The sequence below is a fragment of the Lipophrys pholis genome (genome assembly GCF_963383615.2).
Source record: "Lipophrys pholis genome assembly, chromosome: 20".
Taxonomy (NCBI): Eukaryota; Metazoa; Chordata; class Actinopteri; order Blenniiformes; family Blenniidae; genus Lipophrys; species Lipophrys pholis.
In genome coordinates, this window is record NC_137648.1 from 4,470,830 (window position 1) to 4,488,503 (window position 17,674).

The 17,674-nt window shown below is 41.5% G+C and overlaps 1 protein-coding gene across 1 annotated transcript; it reads left to right on the forward strand.

Annotated features, from left to right (window-relative positions):
- Positions 1–251: 251 nt before the first annotated feature.
- rnf31 (ring finger protein 31) lies at positions 252–17,366 on the forward strand. Its single transcript, XM_080489781.1, has 24 exons — positions 252–445; positions 1,747–1,962; positions 2,239–2,385; positions 2,508–2,663; positions 2,747–2,803; positions 3,365–3,479; positions 4,036–4,245; positions 4,326–4,476; positions 4,868–5,019; positions 5,935–6,068; positions 6,163–6,387; positions 6,560–6,931; positions 9,281–9,466; positions 9,579–9,785; positions 10,612–10,785; positions 11,170–11,268; positions 12,350–12,439; positions 12,521–12,635; positions 13,948–14,060; positions 14,952–15,065; positions 15,492–15,540; positions 15,787–15,883; positions 15,962–16,127; positions 16,501–17,366. The coding sequence occupies exons 2-24, from the start codon at positions 1,759–1,761 to the stop codon at positions 16,546–16,548; spliced, it is 3,381 nt and encodes a 1,126-aa protein (XP_080345907.1). The 5' UTR covers positions 252–445; positions 1,747–1,758; the 3' UTR covers positions 16,549–17,366.
- Positions 17,367–17,674: the final 308 nt, after the last annotated feature.

The following is a 17,674-nucleotide window of genomic DNA, read 5'->3' on the forward strand; positions in this document are numbered from 1 at the left end:
GTATAGCAGAATTGACAATAAAGCTCACTTTAAAAAAATTGACGTAGGATTTATTTTTATACCTGTCAATCACCTTTCTTTTGAGAAGGTTCTTTAAAAATAACTTTTATCATAACTCTGCTTATCTTTTTATTTTATGTACTTATTTTCCAGCAAATAAACATTCATTTGCGTTTATTTTGAAAGTAGAATCAGCGGATGTTCAGACGTTTATTTTGAAAAGAAGGCGGGGTCAGAGGCGGAAGTGAGTCAAACGTCAAAGTGAAGTTCCGCCTTTTTAAAGCTATAAAGCTAACAGCGTTAAAAGTGCCGCTAAAGCGACACTTTCACTAAATTTATACGCTAAAAACGGCTGTTTTAACCATGACAACATAGATATTTAACCCCCGGACGCTGGAGGAGGATTTTATTCTAACAGAAGCTTAAGAAAACTTCATTCGAGAAGGTACGTAGCTGTTTATTAAACCTCTTTGAAAGTTTCGGTTTCGACTGAAGGGAATTAAAAACAGTTTTTAGCTCAATGTTTCCACCGTTAACATGCAAAAAGATGACCCACTGTCCTAGTTAACTGTGTTCAAACTGTGTGCTACTGTAATTGAATCTGTGTGTCTGAGATTTGATCTTGTTGCTCCACAGAAACTAAGATTAGCTCGGAGTTTCCCACTTCCAGTGTTTTACACCATGTGTCGTCATCAGATCCATCAAAAGTCAAATTCAACGCAAATCTTTGTTTCTATGAAGCAGGTTCACGTTTAATATCATTGATCGAGCTTTGTTAGTTGCAAAGTGTTAAAGTGTTTTTATATATATATATATATATTCTTCTACTTCCTATACTTTTTATCATTACAAATGTGTACCTAATGTAATGGTTGTTCCATGTCCAATCGATCTTTTTGATAATAAGAATCTTTGGTTATTTTTAAGTATTTCTTTTATAAATATGTTATGAAGCGCCCCATAAGTGTATTGTTATTATTACTACTGGACCAATAAAATACATTAAGAATGGCTGTGTGAATAGAATAGAATAGAATAGAATAGAATAGAATAGAATAGAAAATACCCAGAGGGAATTTTTTTAAACCGAAGAAATCACATGAATGTCAGTGCATGAATTCATGAAGAAATGAAGTAGTTGAAGCTGATATCGTTATGATTTAATTCATTTCACGTCATTTTATTTCATTCATTATTCTTTACTGTTCTGTCCTAATCGTTTCTCTTATTATCTGATTGTCTCATTGCTGTTATTTTTATTATTATTTTTTCGACTCTCCCAGATGTGTCTCAATAACAGTTTCTCCTCATAATTTAATTTAAGAAGCAAAACATTCATATTCATCGTTACACATAAACTAAAATATTCAAACAAGTGTTTTTCTTGTTATTCAAAAAATGTATACAGTATCTCAAAAATATTGTGATATTTCACTATAGCTGCATTTTTGTAGTATTCTTTAACCAAAAGCTATTATTATATACATATAAAAAAAAGCTTTAACGTGTGTACTTTATATTTTGTAAGTTCAGATATACTTGAATCAAATTAAATCAACTTAAAAAAAATTTAAAAATATGTTTCTATATATTGTGTCTTAGTCAAAATACTTAAAGTTAAAGATATTGTTGTTGCGATCATATGAATGGGACGGTGCAGTAATGAGCAGCCACCAGTCTTCAGTTTGAGACCCAAGACAGTTTTTTTCCTGGTAAATAACTTCTATGTTTCATTCCTTACTTCAGTTGTGAGCAGCGATGAGCAGCAGCGCTGCGTCAGTGCAGATGGATGAGGTCCGGAGGAGAGCTCAGTCGCTCCTCTCCTCCTCGGGTTCCGCTCAGGACGTGAAGGCTGAGGTCCAGACGATGGCCGCCCTCCCGCTGTCCCCCTCAGAGAAGTACTGTCACCTGGCGGCGGAGGCCATTCTGAAGGAGAACACGGCGGGCTTGAACGAACAGGAGGTAATGATGCACTGCTGCTGACATTTATTTGCCTCATTGGTATTGTGAAAATATCCCCACTGGGTTGTACTTGAGATCCTTTCTATGAGGAGGTTTGCATGTTCTATGTACTATTTTAACATCCAGCTCATTTCAGATGAAATCTGGCCGCATGGAGCCCCTTAACTAAAATGCGTGTGACACCCCTGCTTTAAACTGTTTTATTTCCTGTTTTCTACAAAAAAAATACGCACTTCAAGTCCGCTTAAAGAGCACTAACCCCGTCTCTTACTTCAGGCCCTGGACTCCTTGAGCAGACTGATCAAGGCCTTGAGTATCCTGGAGAAGTACGGCTGTAACCTGACGAGTCCCGCCAGGCCGCGGTACTGGAGGAGCGTCAAGCACAACAATCCGGTCTTCAGGACCACGGTGGACGCAGTCAAAGTGAGAGAATGACACGTATCACACAGTTTCAGTAGCAGCTGGCTGTGAATGATCAACATCCTGGCGCAAATAGGACAAAATGTTCATGTGTGAGGTCTAAACTTGAGCTTCTTGTTTCCCAGGGAGGTCGGAGAGTCCTGTATTTGTACGGTTACACCAACCAGCAGATCGACGGCCTCAGCTTTCCCGACGAAGTCACCGAACCGGACACTGGAAAGGTTGCCGCGGTGACTCTGGAGGTCATGACCTTACGCACTGAAGTGGACATGATCATAAAGGTTTGTTTTTCACTCTCAAGCAGGCCTCATAACATGTCCCTGTGAAAGCTGAGGCCTGTTCCATCTCCTGTTTTTGTGTTCAGGGAACTCATCCTCACCAAGAGCAATTCAAAGACATCATCCCATCAGTCATCAAGCAGGTGTGTGCGCTGGTTTTCACTGTACGGACACGGATATGGTGGAAAAACAACTATTGGCTTTGTTTTTGTCCCTTTTCTTCATCAAAATAAGCAGAGTAAATAGAGCTAGAAAATTTCAGATAAAATTTTGCGTGCGCTGACTAGTATCCCCTCCATTTTGTGTTTCACACCAAAATCTCATCCGTTTTCACAGGCAAATTTTAATTTTATTTGTGTTTTTCACTAAAGCGGTTTTCAGAATCGTTAAAAAAATTAAAAGCACATTTCCGACTGGCCAATTATTTTTTGCAATTTTTGCTGAAACAAGTTTGCCGGATCGTTAACAAAAGTCACAGCACGCTATTGCTGAATATTCTGCATGTTTTTTCGTACTTTTGTGTACATTCTCCCACTCCGGCGGAAGAAAAAGATTAGAATTAATTCTTATAGAGGCAAGCACACAGAATTGGCAGGACTGAATGCCAACATTTCCTTTGATTTGTTTAATCTGCATCACGCCTGTCACATTTGAGTCATATGCGACGATGCAAAGATGATGAACTGTGCTGCTGGTCTCTCCAGACGCAGCTGGTGTGCGACGCTGTGGCCATCCCTCCCGCACAGGAGCAGCAGGAGAGCAAACCGCAGGTCTCGCCTCCTTCGACTAAACCTCCGGTGCTCCCCAAACCATCCGCAGGTGACAGAACTTCTAACATGAGTACATGTGAAAACCGGACCAGACAGTGTGTCACACCTTTAGCCTGAAGGGCTTTTTGTCACATGATGGGAGCCTCTTGTAAGCGCCTCTCCCAGAAACCACCACAGTTTGCTCTTGGCCTTAAAAGTTAAGAGAGTTTAAAAAAAAAAAAAAAAATGAATCAAGAAGATAGAAAGGGAGCAAAATAAGCAGCCTCACTGGAAAGTAAAAGAAAAGTAAGAAAAAGTAATTCATCTGAACTTGAACACTGAAATAGCTTTAGATGTATTTTATTATGCAATTAAACTCATTTTTGTCATTGGTTTCCCCTCATAACGCTTCAGCCTCATGGTTGTCACTTATTTCCACACTCACAGCATGAAAACCTAAAAGTTTCAAGCATTTTTAAATCTATTTCATTATTTGGACAAATACTCACACACATCTTGTCTTATAGAATAACAACGTATTTCCATGTGTTTCTATATTGATTTGCATGACTGTTAAGCTGAAATTAAGAAATACTTTTCATTAAGTGGAGTTTTGTCCCTTGAAGCGACAATGCAAACCGTCCCAGTGCTTCCCCGGGATTCCTCGTCTCCAGACCCTCCTGCAGCCACTGCATGCAGTCTATGCGGGGGGGCTCCATCTCTGCTCTGCCCCTCATGTAACAATCAGCTCTTCTGCGACCCCTGTGACGACCTCTACCACCGCCACCCCTCCAGAGCCAATCACAAGAGGGACAAACTCCAGAAAAGCAAACAGGGTATGACCTAAAATGCTCATTTCTTTTTATTGTTGTTGCTTTGTGGGTTTATCCAACGGACTCTCTCCGTCACTGTGCAGAAACGTGCAGCATCTGCGGCGTCTCTGCCGTCCAGGCTCAGTGCTCCACCTGCGTCCAGAGGCTGTGCTCCAACTGTGACAGGCTCGTCCACTCTCACCCCGACCGCAAAGGACACAACAGGACTCAAATCACGCCGGCCAAAACCTCCAGGTGAGGAGAGGAGAGTTCTCTTCATCTGAGCAGAGAGGAGAGGAGAGGAGAGGAGAGGAGAGGAGAGGAGAGGACGAGGTTGCTGCAGCACAGTTGCTTTTTTCAAAAAGAAATCATGATAAAAAACACATAATTGAAAGGTTAAACTGTTTGTGGTAAGGCGAGGGGTACTCAGAAAGACAAAACACACTAAAAGAAGAGAGTTACAATGTTAAAGTCAGGGAAAACGTGTGTAGGAAAGAAAAGAAAAAAACAACAAAATAATTTTTTCTGAGCTGCACTCAGATTTGTGGCCTTAACAACCATTTCCCACAACCATGCGCGCCTTATAGCGTTTGTCATTCAGACAGTGTGAGAAAGCGTGAAGTGAGATTTCTTGTGTTGGTTCCAGTCCGTCTCTCTCTCCATGGACGTGCTCGCACTGCACCACGGTGAACGAGATGCGCGCCGTCCTCTGCATCACCTGCGAACGCCCTCGACTGGCCACTGCTGCTTCGCCCGCTCTGGAAACCTCAGCCTCACTCCCCACCTCCCCAAACTCAGGTGAGATTCTCTTCCTATCATGGCACCTGTTAGTGTGTCTTATATACCAAGCTGGACAGGCATACGGCTCTATAGCCCCGACTAGTGGTGGGTGGCTGCATGACAGTTAAGTGAAATATATATAAATGAAATGCTGATGGAACAATATTTCTATTATCAATAAAACAAGGGGGCTGATGTTTAACCGTCTAATTCAGGGGTGTCAAACAAAAGGCCTGTGGGCCAAAACCGGGCCACAAGAGGCTCCAATAAGGCCAAATCAACAAGCAAATTGTAAACATTTCAAAGAAAACATTGATTTTATTTTTTTATGCTGTCAGGCTGAGAGAGTAAAAACACCCATAATGCAACAGCTGCAGGATAAATCTTTTGGAGGCATTTCACTGTATTTGCACAAGAAGGTTTCATTAAAAGTGGCTATATGTTGAGATTGTGGTCCTATTTTGTAGTAATTGTTTGGTTTTGTGAAAATATAGACATTTCCACAAAACTATTTGCTTCACCACAACAAAGAAAATCTTTAAGCTTTAAATTTAAAAGTTATTATGGCACTGTTTTACGGGACTGGCCCACTCGAGATGAACTTGGGCTGCATGTGGCTCCTGAACTAAAATGTGTTTGACACCACTGGTCTAACTGCATAATCACAAAAACTCCACAAATGGCTCAATGAAATATAAAATCCTTAGAAAGTAAGAAATAAAAATTTATCCTGAATGTAAGATTTTAGATAAAGAAAAAAAATCATCAGGAGGACTGAAATAAAGGTTTAGTATTGCGATATAGTAAGGTTCTCTAGTTTTTTTTTTTGTAGGAAAAGACTGAAGAAAACGACTTTCTTGCTTTAAAGATGGAAACAAATGGATCAGGAAGTTGTTGTGTGGAAGTGAGCTGTCTCTGTGTTGGATCCCTCAGAGTGGCAGTGTAAGAGCTGCACAGTGGTGAATCAAGGCAGCAGCATCCTCTGTGAGGTGTGTGAGCGCCCCCGTCTGGCCACTCGCCCATCCACGGTCTCCAGCCCCGGGGGTCTGCCGGCTTCCGGAGGAAAGGTCTGGATGACACAGATCATCAAACCCTCCACAATATCACAATCGGCACCTCTCCTCTGTATGTGACTCTTCGTGTGTCTTCTTCGTCTCACAGTGGATGTGTAAGTTCTGCACATACCTGAACACGAAGCCCTCCGCGGTGTGCGAGATGTGTAACCTGTCCTGCAAAGAGTCCGCCGGGGTTTCTGTGCCTCACTCGCTGCAGCAGACGCCCATCGGCAGCAAGAGTCCGCCTCAGCCGAAGCCCCGGGTCAACCCCGAGCTGAAGAGGCAGAATAAGATGAAGGAGGACGGCCTCAACCTCATCCACCAGATACGAGTATGAGGAGAAGGAAATCTTACCTTTAATCAGAAAATGTCGTATGATGGCAGGTTCACACATCAGTTATGTTCTCCAACTACCAACAAGATGCCAGTGATGATTAATTTGATCGTTATAGACAATTATTCCAACTTTTACCGTCGGTTAAAATCCTGGGTTTCATCCGCAGGAGGCAGAGAAGCAAGGCGTCAGCCCGGAGGAAGTGTACGCCGCTCTGTGCATGTGTGGAGGCAGCAACGTAAACCCCTGCGACTGGCTGACGTCGGAGCTGCCGCACCTGCTGGACGAAATCTGCGCCATGGCCGCCTCCGTCCAGCTCAACTACAAGCGGGGGAACGCCGGCACGCAGCCCGCGGTGGAGAGAGACGAAGAGGAGGCGCTGGAGGAGGAGGAGGAGGAGGAGGAGGAGGAGCAGAGTGGGCTGAACGGTGCAGGCGAAGGCGCGAAGCTCTCCAGAGCCGAGGCCAAGCTGGCTTGGCTGGCAGCCGGAGGAGACACAGACCGAGCCGTGAGGCAGCTGCTGAGGGACCGACAGACCAAGGTGGGAGACGTCATGGTGGTGGAGGTTATTTGAGGCAGAGTTGTGACACTGCACAGGTTTATATAGCAACAACCACCAGAATAACATCTGCTGTTTTTCAGTTCAGAGTTTATTACTCCTCTTAACCTGAGCTAGTGTCAGAGCAGTGTGGGTTTTTACATTTTTCCCCAAACCAAGATGAGAGTGTGTTGTTTGTAACCCTCATCCCTTCTTTTCTAGATGTCAGAGCACTTTTGGGTCTGAACACCTTGCATGGCAGCCATCACCATTGAGTGTGTGAGACAAACATGTGAAACCAGTCCACCAGAAGGTCCGGTCTGGATTTTCGGGTTGAAAAGTGTAAAAAGAACAAATAAAGCAAAGTCAACTTTAGAGAACTTTGTAAGCATTTTCATAATTTATTCATACCTGTGGCACTGAAACAAAGGAGAACATTTTATTTTATTTTCGCAAATGTCTTCGACTTCATGCTGTCGATCCCACTCAAGATCAAGTTGAGCTGCCTGTGTCCCCTCCACTAAAAGGAATTTGAATCTCCTGACTCCCCGACTGCCAAAGTTGAGATGCACAATATAAATGAAGCCAATATACAATTTTTTTTAAGAGTTATAATTTACCTTAAAGATTAAATAATTACAGAGCTTGCACTCAACAGTTGATTAAAGGGAATATTTTTTTTATTATTATTTAATAACTGAACAGTTTATGTCTTTTTACTATTTGGTATTCAAGACAAGAATGTTATATTTTTACGGGGAAACAAAGTGAAATCTGGCCTGCCACAGCGTTTCCTTTCTGTATAAAGCAGGGAAACAACATTAATATTATTACTTTAAAACCATAAAAAGAAAGAAAGCGGCACATAGAATACAGCAGCTAAGTGTGTGTGTGAACTACACGTGAGAAACGGCAGGGGGCGCTGAGCCCCTACAAGCAGAAATGAGCCAGGACAGGGTGACCCTGGTGTGTGTGGATATCGTGGGAGTGTCGAACAAATATGTACAAACTCCATCCTGATAAGAAAAACTCAGAGGAGCTTTGAAACTGAGGCCGGGAGGAACAAAACCTCCCGGAAATGTGTTTGAAGATTCAGACTGCGAGATTAATTTACTCAAGCTCCTGGGAACATGCTCATCAGTCGGTATGAAAGAAACCGTAAAAGAGATGTATCCGGGTTTCACTGGGATCGTCTTCAGCACACAGCAACACTGAGACGTGTAAAGAGGTTTCAAGGTTATGTGGATGTTTTTTGTGTTTTTTTTTTTATTGCTGCATATGAAATCTTGTCATGACCATTATCCGTTTCCTCCCAGCTGTCGACCTGTTCCACTTCCCTTATCTTCAGTCCACAGTTTATAATGACAAAACATTTCGACCATGTAGTCGGGTTTTCCACATGAAATGCAGATGAAAATGTTTTTTTAAAAATCTATATTTAAATGTCAGAAATGGATAAATTCACTTTTTTGTATTTCAGGAACAAATTATGTTCCAAAAACAGTTTGACTGGATTGAAAAAAAAATTGATAAATGTTCTTCTGCAACGCATCTGCATAAAATGTCAGGCTTGTTCTATATAACAGTCGCTTTACGATCTCCTCGAATCAAATCCGAGATATGTGACTTGACCGGCCTGCACAGTCTGTCACGTGGTTAAAAGTCTGAAAGGGTATCAAGTGTCTCTTTAACTGTTAATGAAATGACATTTGTGATATTTTCTATTTTAATTCGAATATATTCTCCAGATTTTACATAATGAACTCAATCAATGCAGAGTGGCGGTTTTTGTTCCAGCCAGCATTACGGCAAAGCAAATCTATTTCTAGAGCGCCTTTCCGACACAAGGCAGTTCACTGTGCTTTATGAGGAAATAAATAAAATACATTTAAACAAGGCGATGAAGAATCTTAAACTCAAATGATCGAGATTATGAAAAACGTTAAAACAAAGTGTTTTAAAAAAAAAAAAAAAAAAGCCATAAAAAGGAGATTGTTTAAACTTTATTAAAGTAACGGTAATAAGTAAAATCTATATTCTAATGGAAAATTAATGATATTTTTAAGTCGCGACTTAAAAGAAATGAGGTGAGGATGTTTGGATGAGCTGCAGCAGTCCGACACATTATTTACTAAGACCTGTAAACACACTGCTACAATAATCCAACCTGAATTTAGTTTGGTCAGAAATCCTTTGATTCTCACAATATACTCCAGTACAGTGAGTTTGTTATTGTCTTAATGTGGTTGTTAAATTTCATGTAACTTAAATAAACTGACAAACACATTTACATATTTTTATGTCTAATAAGCAGTAAGAACACAAGATCTCATGTTTGTTGGATCAACACAGATGAGGGAGCTTCACTCTCTGGGATTCCGGGACGTGGCGCGGTGCGAGGAGGCCCTGCGGCAGAGCGGAGGGGAGGTGAAGGGGGCTCTGTCTCTGCTCCAGCGCCCCCTCCTGGAGTCCTTCCACCAGCGCATCTGGACCGACCAGCCGGAGCCGCCCATCGATCCAAAACACCCGGACAAACAGGTCAGACTCCAGCAAAACAAAACGGGAAGTTTATTTTTAGTCGGCCGCCTTCTGTTTTTCTTTCCATCGCTTCCTCCCTTGTCCTCACTCAACCTCTCCTCACGCTCCCCAGAGGATGTGCCGCCGCCTGCTGGCGTTGTACGACCTGCCCAGCTGGGGACGCTGCGAGCTGGTGCTGTCGCTGCTGCAGGAGCAGGGTGTGTCTTACTCCCTGGAGGACGTGGTTCAAGCTGTCAAGGAATCCCACGACAAGGACTTCATCCGCCGCCTCCTCAACAACGAGTGCCCGTGCTGTTTGTGCATCTTCCCCCGCAGCAAAGTGAGCGACGCCACTTTAAATTAACCTGCAGGGAAACCGGCAAAATACCCTTGTTTTATTTATTATCTCACCCTGAACTCGAGGGTGCATTCTCCCACTGTCTTAATCCAATGAAATGGGCAAAAAGTAGTCCTATGTACTATATTGTATTTCTAAAAATAGAACATTTATAAATGTTTGAATGTATAATAGCATTGTTAAAGAGGGAAGGCCTAAAGCAGCACAATTTACGAAAAATGTTGATGAATATGTGAGATTGAGATAATAGGTTAGCCAATAAAATGAAAAGACAGGATCATGTGAATATACAAACATTTCAGGTGTAAAATTCTAAGATCATAAAAAAAGAAGTTGTTAGAAAATGCTTTTTCACATAAGAGACATCAAAGATGAAGGGAAAGTCCAGTTAGTTTTATAAATACAGTTCAAAATAAAGAAATGGAAAGTCTGCCGATATTCCAGCAGTTTAGGAAGGAGGCTGCAGATGAATGATCGAACCTTTTACACCCGAGGGCAGAAGTCGTTCAGTGTGAAGGGTTTGTTTTATGTATTTACTGAAGGAGCACGACGTAAAGCAGCAAAGCTAAACTTTGATCCTATTGAGAACCTCAAATATATCATCGTCTCTACCAGAGTACTCTATTATTGAGCGATGTGTGAGAACTGGAGCCGTCAGGAAGGAACTGAATGTCTGTAAAATTGGCTTGTGAATCAAATGTCAGATCAGACTCTGGTCCGACTGAGACGTCGCGTACATTGATTCTATCTCACGCCAAGTGTTTGTGTGCTGGATTGGGTTGAGTTTTATTCCCTCTTGGTTTTCTAGATGCAGTCTCTGACCTCCTGCCAGTGCTACGCGTGCCACGACTGCTTCAGGCAGCACTTCACCATCGCTGTGAGGGACAAACACATCAGAGACATGGTGTGTCCCTCCTGCAGCGAGCCCGACATCAACGACCCCGAACAGCTGGACAGCTACTTCTCCACGCTGGACATACAGGTCAGCTCATCCATCCATCCAAACTTTCCTTTTCCATAAACTTTTATTTTGAACCATGTTCTGCCTTGTAGTTTGTGATTTATATTGAGATCTTGTGGGGTGGAGGGCTCATTCCTTTTGTTTTGTTATCATCTTGTACATAATCTGTGACTTGTATGAAAATGCATTCATGACACATTTGAATTAAATCTAAATTTAAAGCAAACATGATTTCTTTCAGGTTACTTTTTAACAAGTTGTCACCCTGATAATAGTGGATAGAAGTGCAGTCAAATCTAAAACACAGAAATGGATGAAGAACGGTCGGCGAGATGTGACAGAAAGAAGGAAATGCTGCATTTTCGTCTGCTCACAGTAAACTTGAGCTGCTTTGTTATGTTGCAGCTGCGGGACTGTTTGGAGCACGACGTGTACGAGCTGTTTCACAAGAAGCTGACCGAGCACACGCTCAAGAAAGACCCAAAGTTCCTGTGGTGCTATCATGTGAGTTCCTCCCACATCATTTTAGGTCGAGGGGGAGACGTTTCTCAGGTTCAAATTTGCTTTTATTTTTGAATTTCAATCAAGTTTGGACATTACTTCAAACTGCAAAACCTGCAGTTAACCATCTTTTTGTTTTTTACATAAAATGCACAAAATTAAAAAAAAACCAGTCAGTTTACTGTCATACGTGACAAAGTAAAGCTGCAAAAGAAAACTAACCCTATGATTAGAACTGGTTTGGAAACCATTGAAATAATTGATAATTACTTTGCTAGTCTGTACTAATTTTAGATCAAAAGAAAATACCATGTCAATGTCAGAATGAGTCACACGTTGGCTGATAAATTCCAAATATACAAGTTTTTGTTATAAAATGAACGAAATTTCAACATGTGAACTTGACATAGGATTATGTTTTCCTTTGCACTGAAGTAGCTCAATAAAAGACAAAAAAAATGTTGACAATACATTTTTTCACTCTGCAATTTTCTCAGAACTTTTCATGAACTGCTGGTGAATACCAACAAAAAATTTGGTTTATTCTGGTGTGATTGTGAGTAAATTCTTACAGTTGAACTCACTTTCATTTCTTCCGAGCAGTAGATTTAAAATAATATTTAATAATTTGTTTTGTAACCTGGTATAAAACTTAATGAACAGACGCTTCTCTCTGCAGCTCAAGCTCATGCATGGTTTTTCTCTTTTCTGTTATACTAGTTGATGTAAGTACATTCATAGATTCACGGTGGGGGCGGGGGGGTCCATCAGTGTTTGAATTCACTAGAATGTTTTTGGAAATTAAAGGGAGGGTTCTCTCAAGAGTCAGGAAACGCTGAGATAAACAATACAAATCTAAGTCTGACGGGTTGTTTTTGTGGAACTGAACTTCTCATAACCTTCCTTTATTGGTTCTCATGACTTCTCTTTATGTTTTTATGAAGTTCTTGTTTTGTTACTCTGCTCATGTTGGCCCTGGAGGAGAGATTAACACAACAAAGGCACCACTGTATGAGGCTCAAACCCTGAAAAACATCAGAAATACATCATGAAAGTGAATCCTCCTCCTCCTCCTCCCCTTCAGTGCACCTTTGGTTTTATCAACGATGGAGACCAGCTGAAGGTCACCTGCCCGTCGTGCCGCAAGAGTTTCTGTGCTCAGTGCAAGAAGCCCGTGAGTATGAACCTCCCCCGCGCTCTGCCTGAAGGAGGCAGCGTCGTCCTTCTCGCTCATGACGTGTCTCCGTGTTGGCAGTGGGAGCCTCAGCACCAGGACGTGACCTGCGAGCAGTTCCAGCAGTGGAAGAGGGACAACGACCCGGAGTACCAGAAGCAGGGCCTGGCCGGCTACCTGCGAGACAACGGCATCAGTGAGGCCCGCCGCACGCGTCCACCTGAACCCGCAGCCGAACCTCACACTTCAGCTTTCTGCCCCACTCGGCTCTGCTTCGTGCAGCCCCAGTCACCACACACAGTTTATATACAGTGGCTTGTGAAAGGATTTATACCACTTGAACTGTTCCACATTTTGTCACAATAAGAGATTTTCAGTTGAATTAAGGTCCGGACATGGACTCCGTTCTAAACATGAATATGCTTTGATCTAAACCGCTTCTGGAAGGTGAACCGCCTTTTTAATAGGTTTTCCTTAGAGATTGGCCCAGTATTTGGCTCCGTCCATCTTCCCATCAACTCAGAGCAGCCTCCCTGTCCCTCCTGAAGAAAAGCATCCCCACAGCATGATGCTGCCTCCACCATGTTTCACAGTGGGGATGGTGTGTTCAGGGCGATGTGCAGTGCTCGTGTTCCATCACATAGTGTTTTACGTTTAGTCCAAAAAGTTTATTTTTGGTCTCCTGTGAGCAGTCCACCACCCAAGAAGTACTTCCTCTTGTGGTGCCATGTGCCAGAGCAGAGCTGCCTAATTGTGGGAGGGTCCAAGGGAGGGCCTAACTTGATTGGGATTGGCTAAACCCTCGATGACACTATGATCGAGGGTTTGATTTCTGATTCGCTCATTAAAGCAACACACTTGTTGAGAGATGACAGACTTTCTTCACTTCTGGCGTGTCAATCCCTCGTATGGGGACGATTATTACTGTTGGAAAACAATTAGAAAGTGAATTTTGCATAATATGACCCCTTTAAACGACGCCTGATATTGTCTGGTGTCTTTCTCGGTCTTCATGACGCTGTTTGTTCACAAATGTTCTCTAATAAACGTCTGCGGCCTTCACAGAACAACTGGATTCATACTGAGATTAGACTGCACACAGGTGGACTCTATTCACTAAGAGACTACTGCGCTTGGTTGTCCTGGATTATATTTTGGAGGATGAAAGTAAAGGAGGGGGAATACTGCAGGGAATACGCTGCACTTTTCTTGTTTTTCTTCATTATCTATTATATAACCCAAACCCGCATCACAATTATTTGGCACATTGTATTTGTCTATAACATAAAATCCCAGTAAAATACATTTATATGCAATGCGACCTAATGTACAAGAGTTTAAAGAGTGTAAATACCTTTTCCAGCCACTGTATATATTCATTTAGCCACCCCAACAGGGCTTTTCCGCTGTTGCACTGTTTCAACCCCACACAGTGTTTATAAAGCCTCCTGGGGTTATTAAGTAAAAACTGATCGGCCTCTCAGGTGAAACTAGTTGTCCTCTTGCAGCATGTCCTCACTGCCGCTTCCAGTACGCTCTGACCAAAGGAGGCTGCATGCACTTCACCTGCTGCCAGTGCAGGTACCAGTTCTGCAGCGGCTGCAACAACCCCTACCACAAGGTGAGCTCCACCCACAGCAGCCAGTCCGGCAGGTCGGCAGTCGGGAGCAGAAGTACTCTGATGGCTGATCAATCTGCACAGACAGAAACGTTTTTCACATTCTAACATTCACGCCATACAGTTTCATCACATACACTGTGCACCACACCTGGACTTCTCACTGGACAAAGTAGATGATCAAATAGTTACTTGCATGATTTGTAATCTAGAATTATAAAGAATGTGTGAAATATGTTCAGCTGAATTGAGTTAAATCATTTTGACATGCTTCTCTGCAAAATGTACAAAAGACACCAAATGTATTAGAATTAAATAAAATAAATCAGTAAGAAGCATGAATTTGTCAAATAGTAAAATTAAGTCAAATGAAAATGTGCTAGAAAAATCTGTAGAAAGATTTAATTAAAAATAAAGGTAAGATAAAAGTTGATTGGACAAAATGCTATGAACATAAAAACTATAAAAATGTTAAGTTAGTCGTATTTGTTTCATTTAACTGACTTATAAGCTTAAATTCTAATCGTCAAACAAAAATGCTCAAAATATTTAATTTCCTGTAGAATAAATGTCAAATTAATTGAGGTTTTAATGTTTTAACTGTAGTTTAAAATTGTTGTTATGCCTGTATTTGTTGGTGATTAATGTAATTGATCATCTCTTCCTGTCTTTAACATGCAAACTGATTTATTGTGTGATCATTTGGTTCAGTTACGTTTAAACACGATGAAGACAAAAAGTACCTCTGTTTGTTTAAGAAGTTAGAATACTTCTAATATCGAGCTCGACTTGTCGTCTGACTGCTGCAGCTGTGTGATTCTCCTCCTCAGTACGACGCTTTGTGATTCTCCGCCTCGTCTCTTGTGTTTGAGTCCTGCTGTTCTGTGTCTGCAGACGAATTGTAAGACGGCCCAGTGCAGCTACCCCGGGCTTCACGCTCACCACCCCAGAGACTGCCTCTTCTATCTGAGAGACTGGGAGCCGGCGCGGCTGCAGGAGCTGCTGAAGGTAGAGACACACCTTCAGTCTTTCTCTCCTCTCACACTCTTTATACCTTCTCACCATATAGATGTGCCTTCTTAAATATGTTATAAATGTGTTTTTTTTATATTATAGATATATTTGAGTAGAACTATCTAAGTCATAAAAAAATTCTGTCAATATTTATATTAAGTATCTACCTTCTTAAATGTTGAAATGAATCATTTCCTTTAGAAAGCATCACCAGTTCAATGATTTTACATCGTCGACTATATTTGTTATATTAATGATCGTAACAATCATCTATCAAATATTCTATACAAGAAAGATGTGATTGCACACTAGAAAATGAAATATCAACTGTTATTGTTAAAGAAAAATCAAGATGTCAGGAAAACTTGTATCGTGTCTAAAATTGTTCTAATAAATTCACGTTTGTGTTTCTTTCATCAGAGGAGCGGCGTGGACTTTAACACGGATCCTTCCAACGATGCTTCAACTGGTGAATATGAAACTGATGTCTTCAAAAAACTCTCCAAAGGTTTCATATGATGATAGTGTGTGTGTGTGTGTGTGTGTGTGTGTGTGTGTGTGTGTGTGTGTGTGTGTGTGTGTGTGTGTGTGTGTGTGTGTGTGTGTGTGTGTGTGTGTGTGTGTGTGTGTGTGTGTGTGTGTGTGTGTGTGTGTGTGTGTGTGTGTGTGTGTGTGTGTGTGTGTGTGTGTGTGTGTGTGTGTGTCCTCCCTGCAGATGCCTGTGGTGTGATGGAGCAGAAGGATGAAGGCAGCCAGCAGGTGGACTCGCCGTGTGGCGTCCAGATTCAGCCAGGACAGGCGGGACTCTGCGAGTGAGTCCCAGTCGTACAGAAAATACATGCCCGTACCGTCACATGCTGCAGGTTTTGTGTGTGTGTGTGTGCGTGCAGGAAGCACTACAGGGAGTACCTGGTGAGCCTGATCAACGCTCACTCTCTGGACCCCGCCGTGCTCTATGACGCCGACGAGCTGAAGAGGGCATGCGAGAGATACCAGGTGGACACGACGCGAGGAGAGACCGAGGAGGACCACACACACCACGCCCGACTCCTCAAGGTGGGACACTGAAGTACATCGCAGCACACACTTTGACACGGGGGTGTCACACTCATTTTAGTTCAGGGGCCACATGCAATCCAAGTTCTTCCCGAGTGTGCTGGAAAGGTAAACTAGCGCCAGAATAACCTTTAAATATAAACTTTTAAGTTTTACTTTGTTGTGGCTCAATGATATTTTTTGTCCCTTCTAAATGAGATAAATTAATAAATGGATAAACTCCTCACAAAAAGAACAGAGTATAAAGTGGTTAAATATTCACTGTTGAGTTCAGTTTGGATTTTGTGGTTGATTATCAGCACATGTGAGTCTGGGCTCTGGACTCTTTCATTAAAAAGTTTCATGTCCATTCTTGGTATTTTTCTCCTCACAGAAACTGACGGAGGTTCCCCTCGGAGAAAAAGTTCCCCGAAACAAATGAAGACAATCGAGCACAGATTTAATGTTGACCGTGTTGCAACGGGCGTTTGAAAACCTTTTTTTTTGGGGGGGTTTAAAATGGCGTAATAACTCTTTGCATTTGTTCCTGTTTATTCTTCCTCTTTTAATATCTTTAAAACTGGAACAAAAGATTCTATTTTGATGAGGAGACATTTTTTATGAAGCCTAATGTGTGACGTCTTGAACAGTTTGAAAGAGAATAGTTTAAACTGGGACAATGTTTAAGGCTTTTTAAATTAAAAAATAAAAGTCTTGAATAAATTGATCCTCTTCTTACTGTGATCCTTTAAAAAGTCGTGTTCAGCCTTATTGTTTAGCAGTATGACGATTTATCTGTTGGTGCCACGGGTACTGTGATTTAATATGGAAGCACAAGTCTTCATATTTGATCATATTTTCAAATGTCAGTCAGGTGAACTCACTCGGAATAAGAGGTGGTTTTTCAACACGGAGCAGAACGAGTTCATGTTTGTTCATCATGTACACCGTAAACACTTCACTTCAGGTTTTACATGTTTTCATTCAAACTTTCTTTAATTCACTGGAGAGAAGGCAAGAAATGAAGTTGCTAAATGTGGTGAGTGGGCTGGTTACAGTGGGGAAACCTTTAAAGGAATCACTTTGTAGTGTGGATCATGTGTTTCTTCTTTTTGAAAGGGGAAAATGTGGATTTGTAATATTTACCTTAAATGCCAGGATTGACTCAAAACTGACACAGATGTATTTTCTGGAATTTCTTGTTGTACATCCCCAATTCTTAAAAGTTGGGATGCAAAATAAAAATGTATTACTAATCCTATAAAGCCATTTTTTTTATTCCCGAATGAACAGAAGCATGAAAAGACATTTCTACATTTGTAATAGCTCATTTTGAGTTTGACAGCAGTCGCACATTTAAAAAAGTTATTTTTGTTGTTGTTTATTTGTCCAAAACAGAATTGATCATATTTAGAATATTAGAATATATTTATTCTCTTTTTTTGTTTCATGTGTCCATTTCAGATTATCAGTATTATTATTTATTATTGTATTTATAGGAATTCATCAAAGAACATAAACATAAAAATACATTTCTATTAGCCCTTTTTGAGTTTGATCACAGCGTC

Coding starts and splice junctions, on each gene's coding strand:
- rnf31 (XM_080489781.1), top strand. CDS start 1,759: ATGAGCAGCAGCGCTGCGTCAGTGCAGATGGATGAGGTCCGGAGGAGA. Junction 2,664..2,746: donor AAGTGGACATGATCATAAAG/GTTTGTTTTTCA, acceptor TTTTGTGTTCAG/GGAACTCATCCTCACCAAGA. Junction 3,480..4,035: donor GCTCCCCAAACCATCCGCAG/GTGACAGAACTT, acceptor TGTCCCTTGAAG/CGACAATGCAAACCGTCCCA.